The 8079-nt window shown below is 41.6% G+C and overlaps 1 protein-coding gene across 7 annotated transcripts in view; it reads right to left on the bottom strand.

The window, feature by feature from the left end:
- Positions 1 to 336: 336 nt before the first annotated feature.
- Positions 337 to 8079, bottom strand: part of SHISAL1 (shisa like 1) — a 280247-nt gene continuing 272504 nt past the window's right edge. For 6 of the 7 annotated variants that reach the window (XM_039519534.1, XM_039519540.1, XM_039519535.1 and 3 more), the window contains one exon: positions 5132 to 5349. In XM_039519534.1, coding sequence (XP_039375468.1) covers positions 5334 to 5349 — 16 coding nt within the window. In that variant the 3' untranslated portion in view covers positions 5132 to 5333. Of the gene's footprint in view, positions 1724 to 5131; positions 5350 to 8079 lie in introns of those variants that run through there. The other variant, XM_039519539.1, reaches the window with a different exon arrangement.

The following is an 8079-nucleotide window of genomic DNA, read 5'->3' as shown; positions in this document are numbered from 1 at the left end:
GTAATTAAATACGGATATGACATTACAAAAAAGACCCAACTGCAATCCAGCTGTAGACTCAATTGGACTTGACTCTGATTTCACATTAATCATAACTCCAGTTAATACAATAGCTACTTCTGATTCATACCAGTGGATCCAAGCTCACACTCAGACCATAAGACACCTGCTGGGAATGGCATATAAAGTGCAAGTGTGGGTGGTGGTCAAACTTGATTTTCACTATATTTTCCCCCCAGTCTGCATAGGCAGGAACAGACTTTTAAAATTATCCTTTTAAAAAATTTTAGTTGCCATTTTTTGACAATACTTCACAAGCAGATGGCCACATGGATATTTAGTTTAATCACAGAAGGCTTTTAATGCAAAGTAACAAATGGACCTGGCTGTGAGTGAAATGCTGCTGAATGCAGCAGTCCCAGTTTGATGGAGAGGCAAAGAGCGGGGTAAAACAAAATACCATGCAATTCACAGAACAAATCCCTACAGCTATCTCCCATTAGCCTTATGCTTCACAAGGCACTCTGGTTTTTTTAATACTTTGTACAGGAAAAATATTATGCACAAATACGCTTGCATTATATATATTAAAGAAAAAAAAGTCTGCTGACCACGATGACAAAGTCGTCAAGATTTTAAATAAATAAAACCCATAACACTAGAAATACTGGCTTTAGTCTCTGACATTAGAAACTCCAGTTGCAAGAAAACAAGCTTATGTTACATTAAGGGTGGTGAACATTCAGAGCTGAATTTTCACTGTTTTTTAAGACACTTGAACTTGTAAAAAAGAATCCCAGGAGGTTGCAGCTTATTAGGTCTAGTGATTAAATATACCAAGTACACAAACCTTCTCCCATGCATTTCTATGCCCATACAGTTTTACAAGTTATTTTTTTATAAATTTCATCTTTAATATTTGCAGGCTTCTTTAACATTAAGAGCCTGATTTTTCACTTGCTCTAATTTTATGCCTGTTAATACCAATAGGACAGATTGGTCCCTCCCTCTGATCCCCACCTTACTTTTTTTTTTTTTGAGACGTACCAGTGAATCTTAACTGTGCTCTGCCCTTGTTGTTGGCCTAGTGGGGTGCAAAGTTCAGGTCTTGTAACCAGTTAGGCACACAATTGTTTTTCTGTGGGCACTGGCCTTCCCCAACAGCACTCCTAATGCCCAAGTCTTCCCTCCCTGCTCTAAGTTTGTATGGGCATAAAATCATAGACTCTCAGGAAGTCATCTAGGCCAACCCCCTGCTCAAAGCAGGACCAATCTCCAAATGGCCCCCTCAAGGATTGAGCTCACAGTCCTAGGTTTAGCAAGCCAGTGCTCAAACCACTGAGCTATCAGGGCAGTGCAGTTTCTCAAATAGTGGGCGAGCCTGACCCAAGGGGCTCCAATCCCCTATCTCAAATGGCTTACCAGGATAGGTCTCCTGGAAGCCATGAGCAGGTTGAAATGCCTATAACTTATTGTGCTAGGCATATTACTTACACCATTCTCTAGGTACACATTGCTGTCCAGATGCTTGCAATGATCTCCTGATCAAACTCATCTCTGCTAGATACCATACACCTGGTCTTAGTGGGAGATTGGATCCCTGCTGGGCAGCAGGAAAAACTCTAGGCAGATCTGAATTCTGTCCAACAAAAACAGTCCATAAAGGTCCAGTAGAGTCAGATGAAAGACTCAAAGCAGCTGGCCACCAGCAGACAACGGGTTCCTATTTCAAGGAACAGAACAGAGTTGTTACAGCCAGACCCACCTAAAAATCCACGAATCTTGTGGACAGCAAAAACTGTATAAAAATGAAAACATTGCTTTATATGGCCTTTCTTTTTGCCTGTAAATGAAACAGGAGAATAAGACACAAAATGAACAACTTACACAGAAGAACTTGTACATCAAGGAAGCGGCATCTGCTGTACACACATTATAGGATTGGCTGGTTTTGCACCAGTGTGGGAGAACCTCAACATATTGCTTTAATCTCATGTGCTAATAGCAGCTAGTGAATAGTTAAAATTATTTTAATTATGTTAATACAAATGACAATTTAAAAAATGCAGGTCTTCTCATATGTACTATTGTGGTTTCAGGCACTAGGGTGGCAAAGATGCTCAGCTCCTTGCAGGATTGAACCTATAAGCCCCAATGCTGCAATGTTTGTGCACAGTTAGAAACTCCCACTCCTTTCTCCTCTCCCCTCAGTGGCACTTTGTGCAGGTGGAAGGGCTCTACCGATGTGCAACAAGTTTCAGGCTCAGGGCTTTGGAGCAGATAAGTTATTTCTCTAGGAGCCATCTTAGAATAATTTTGCTCTAGTTTGTTTTGCATTGTGCAGTCTCTTGCAAAGATATTAGATTCCTTGTAAGAATAGCAGTTTGCATTCCAAATGCATTATTTTTGCATAATGGATTTTAAGAGACCAGGCTGACCATACAGTGAAATGTGTTTGGTTAGCCTTTTCTGACATTTGGTACTAGGCATTGACTTTAAATCACATTAATTCTTCAGGTTTCAGAGTAGCAGCCGTGTTAGTCTGTATCCGCAAAAAAAAACAGGAGTACTTGTGGCACCTTAAAGACTAACAAATTTATTTAAGCATGAGCTTTCGTGAGTTACAGCTCACTTCTTCGGATGCATAGAATGGAACACACAGACAGGGGATATTTATACATACAGAGAACATGAAAAGGTGGAAGTATGCATACCAACAGGCAGAGTCTAATCAATTGAGATGAGCTATCCTTAGCAGGAGGAAAAAAAACTTTTTGAAGTGATAATTAAGATGGCCCATAGAAGGTGTGAGGAGAACTTAACATAGGGAAATAGATTCAATCCAGCGCATCATCAAAGATTTACAACCTATCCTTAGAGATGATCCCTCACTCTCACAGATCTTGGGAGACAAGCCAGTCCTCGCTTATAGACAGCCTCCCAACCTGAAGCAAATACTCACCAGCAACCGCACACCATACAACATAAACACTAACCCAGCTGTATGGTATGGTAGCCCGATGCCAGCTCTGTCCACATATCTATTCAAGTGACACCATCATAGGACCTAATCACATCAGACACGCCATCAGGGGCTCGTACACCTGCACATCTACCAACGTGATATATGCCATCATGTGCCAGCAATGCCCCTCTGCCATGTACATTGGCCAAACCGGACAGTCTCTACGCAAAAGAATAAATGGACACAAATCTGACATCAGGAATCATAACATTCAAAAACCAGTGGGAGAACACTTCAACCTCTCTAACCACTCAGTGACAGACTTGAAGATGGCAATTTTGCAACAAAAAAACTTCAAAAACAGACTCCAAAGAGAAACTGCTGAACTTGAATTAATATGCAAACTAGATACTATTAACTGTGGCCTAAACAAAGACTGGGAATGGCTGGGTCATTACACCAATTGAATCTATTTCCCTATGTTAAGTTCTCCTCACACCTTCTATGGGCCATCTTAATTATCACTTCAAAAAGTTTTTTTTCCTCCTGCTAAGGATAGCTCATCTCAATTGATTAGACTCTGCCTGTTGGTATGCATACTTCCACCTTTTCATGTTCTCTGTATGTATAAATATCCCCTGTCTGTGTGTTCCATTCTATGCATCCGAAGAAGTGAGCTGTAGCTCACGAAAGCTCATGCTTAAATAAATTTGTTAGTCTTTAAGGTGCCACAAGTACTCCTGTTTTTTTTAATTAATTCTTCAGCTTCTCTCGCATCAAACCCACCAAGCTGACTTAGTTTTCTAATTTGTTTTTACATTCAGGTGGCTTTGGTTTACGTGTGTGTGTGTGTGTGTAGGTATGTATAAATAGCAGAGCTAATTTATTACAAAGTAAATCACCTTCTGATCAGTTATTTTACACCTTACAATTGCTTAGTTTTATTGCCCTTATTTAATGTGGGGATTCAGTGTATGCACAAGTTGAGGTTTTCTTGTCTATTTTTATTCTGATTTAGAATAAAATGGCCCAAATTCTGCTTATTTTGTCATATGGGTAGGTCCCATGTATGGGATTACATTAATTTTTCTATGGACCTCTATGCAAACAAGTGAAAGAGGTCCCCTCATTCCCTTGTGCCACTTCTCAACTATTTCCCCGCCCTCTCTTCTTCCATTCCTTAGCTCCCATATCAGCAATTCCCTCTGCACCTACCACCCCATACATGGCTGCCACCACTAGCACAAGGGGAGCCAGTGCCCTCATGTGAACCATGTCAGTCATGCACCTCACCCTCTGCATTTAATACGGCCAGGGCACCTTGCTGACAATAGAGTATCATCTTTGGCCTACTCTGAGGACTACAGCCCGCCAGGACATAGTGAAGTACCATACATTTGAGTTCTGACAGGTCCACCTTCCTGACTGGAAGGAGTATAGCGGTGGCAACCAGCAGTCTAAACTGCTGTGAGCAGAGACAACAGCTGATACGTTGTATGGAACCAGAATGAAGCTTAGGTACACCAAAATTTCAGAGCAGACCATTGAAAAATTACATTTTATCGAATCGTATCTGTTTGATCTCATTTTGGGCCCGATTGTATGTGCTCCTTGCTCTACCGCACACCAGGCGCGAGGCACTCAGGAGCCATTACACCAACAATCCCTATGATCTGCTCACTGCTGCTGCTTTGATGGAGGCGGGTGCTGGGAATGGAATGAAGGCACAGTGTTAGCTTCAGCCCCGTTCTGCACCATCCCACTGGGTAGGGCCAGCATGCTAATCTGGGCCCTCTGGATCAGCTAATGCACAGCACAACCCCGGATAGACCGCCAGCCTAGGAGCAAGGCAGTCTCTCTCGCGTGCTTCTCGTGGGTTGGTGCACCCCTGCACCACCCCCTGTCCCCCATACGGGGGTGTGGCATAAGTACCACAATCTGACCTCATTTTCAACAGATTTTTAATAAATATTCACAGGGGCGTGAGAGTACAGTTTGTCAATATTCATACATTTTTGATTCTGCCATTTAAATTACGGATCTCTCTGCACTACATGTGTGGCCTGTATGTTGTTGCACAGTAGTAATGGTTTACCTGCTGCTGGTTGAAGTCTGATCTGTGTATTTTCAAAGAGATTGCTTGCATGGTAAATAATAAGCAGCAGTAATAAGCAGCATAGGCAAGGTCTTGCCAATGTACATCAGTGCTGATCTGAAGGGACCACCCTAAGGTGTGAGAGTAGTTTAGTCTCAGTCAGTCGTTAACTTCTTTTCTGAGGCTGGTGCCACGTGTGATGGTGTTGGTTTGTGTTGTGGATGTACGTCAACCAGGCCCTGGATTCAGTCCACACAGGCCACTGAATGCCCCTCAGATGGTTTCCATACTAAAGAAAAAATCTCTGTTAGTTGGCCTGTACAATCCACTCACTGTTTGAGTTAGAATAACGGTGTTGCATCAGAGTTACTGTTTCTGAGATTTATGGTTTTCTTTCCTCTCCCTGCATAAAACTGCAACCCGATTACAGAGCAGGCAGCAGAACATGTAATGGATTCCAGACTCCTTTGGTTATAATAATATTATGACTATACATGGCCCTCTTTGTCTCAAGCAAATACCTAAGTGGTCTGCTATGACAAACAGTTTAAACATTTCTGGCCACTTCTACCCTTTATAGAGTGCACCATGGTTTTGAGAAGGAAACTGGACAGACTTGTCCCTTTAAATACCTCCGTTTCTTAGTTGCAGGATATGAAAACCACTAACTGAAATATTAAGAATAAGATTTACACAGTATTTGAACTGGGGCAGGAAATAAATGGTTCTGTGCAGAGAAAGTAGTAACTTGCACATCATGTGGAAGGATCCCAGTCCACTTTACGGGCTATGATTTTGGGACAGTTTCTTAGACTCTAAGGTCTCTGGGACAGCTGCTGTCTCAAGGGGGCAGAGTGACTCTCTGAACTCCTGGGTATGCATAGATTTTAGGGCCAGACAGGGCCCATTAGGAGCACTTAGTCTGACCTCCTCCATAACACAAACCATAGAATTTCACCCAGCATTTGTGGTTTCAAGCCAATAACTGCTGGTCGAGCTCTGGCAATCTTCTAGAAAGACCTCCAGTTTTGATTTAAAGCATACTTACTGCATTCTGTATGACCAGCCAGCTCAGCTGACCAGAACAAGTGGGGGAATGGCAACAGAAGGAGCAATCTGTCTGCCTCCTCCCCACTGATCCCTGCCTACGGGGTGATGGGTACCTTAGAGGAGTAGGAAAGGAGAGACTAAGGTCATTGGGTAGCTATTTTCTCCTCTCACTTACTCTGGTTTACCCTGGTACCTAGCGAAGCGTGGGGCCTGCAATTCTGCCTGGCCCTTAGGTAAGCCACTCATGGAGACGATGGCTCCTTGCATCCTCACAGCCCCTCTCTCCTCACAACTGCATAATTGCCAACCAGTAGCTGGCACAACCATATTGCAGCCACCTCTGGGATGGACAGTCATTTAATTGCACCCGTAACAGTGTAGTACAAGAGCGGAACAATACCATCCGATGGAAGCGGCAAGGGAAATTGAGGACACATAATAATGAAAGGGTAACATTTCAGAGTAAACACAGGAGACAGTTGTTTGCACCCAATTTTCCTTTCACATCAGTGTAACTCCCCTGGCTTCAATAGGGTTACTCTGGATTTACACCAATTAACAATACGAGAGGAGACTCAGAACCCCAATAACATCAGCCAGAGCGGCATGCCCAGATTTTTCGGCAGTGTCGGGAAATTTACAACAATAGTCCTCTTAGCTAGAGTAGAAAAACATTCCAAGTTCTCTTTTCATATAATGAATATTTCATGAGACATTTCAACAAACAAAGTATCAACCAAGATAAATGGGCTTCATGGAGTAATTCCTCGGCAAATCAGTAAAGCTTACGGGCTCAATTGTGTAACTCTCTTGGACTTCAGTGGAGTTACGGCAGCAGAGAATTTGCCCCAATGTTTCTTAATTTAGAGGTAGTTTTTAATTGTTTTCTTATCTCTGTAATTATTCTTTTCAAAGATAAATGCACAATTCTAACCAAATAAACATCCTAAAACTGAAAAAAGGAGATGTTCAGGAACAGCTGAATTCTGCATTCCCTTGCCTATCCAAAATGCCTGTTTGGGTGCATGAAAAACGTTGGAACAGACTCCAGGTGAGTTACCATAAGTTACCCTTCTTTTATCCACAGAAAAGAAATTGCACACTGATCTAATTATTGATGTAAAATGTAATACACATTGCATGCATGGCCCTTTGTCAGCCTTGTGATTGTTCTTGGTGTACATGGATATTGTACATTTTTGTGTTGCAATACCCGAAAACAGTTTGTATTTTAAAGTAATTGCAACACATTGAGGCTGTCAGGTCATGCACCATCAAAGCTCAGGAGCTGGACACCATATAGAAAGCAAGACAGATGAAACATTTTTGGGGATAATATGAAGTAAGAATTACTATACTCTGGGAAAATTTTCTTTTTGCAATTTCAGCAACACTTTAGTTTATATTTATATGCGTTACTGTGTGTGTGTGTGTCTGTGCACACAAATTGGGCAATGTCACATATCAAATCTCTTAACATTTCAATATGAGGTTTTATTATTGAGTTGAAATGGAGCTTAATTATATACAGAAACCATGTTAACCAGTAAGACACTGCCAATTCTTTAAAAAAACCAACCAAACAAAAAAAACCCAACCCTCAGTTTGCTAAGTAGAGGGAGACGGATTCATTAACCAGCAAGGAAACTTGGATATGTTTGAGGCACTTATGTCTATGTAAAATTAAAAGATTTATGGCTAGAATCGTAGCATTGCTCAAATACTTCAAGGTCCTGTATTCTGCACTTGGAGCAATGAAAATTTAAATATTAAGTGGGAAGTGTGTCAATAATTTGATAAAGAGCCATCTAAAAACATTACGCTATTGAACCTGCACCTCACTTTGTTCATTAATAGCATAATAATTAAATTGGAGAAGACTTAATATTGAGGTCATTCCCCAAATATGGGCTGTATCAGAGATAGGGTGACCAGACAGTAAATGTGAAAAATTGGGACAGGGTATGAG

The sequence above is a fragment of the Mauremys reevesii genome, linkage group 1 (assembly GCF_016161935.1).
Source record: "Mauremys reevesii isolate NIE-2019 linkage group 1, ASM1616193v1, whole genome shotgun sequence".
NCBI classification, from domain to species: Eukaryota; Metazoa; Chordata; order Testudines; family Geoemydidae; genus Mauremys; species Mauremys reevesii.
The sequence above is the reverse complement of the archived record's forward strand: the minus strand, read 5'-3'. Positions and strand labels throughout refer to the sequence as shown.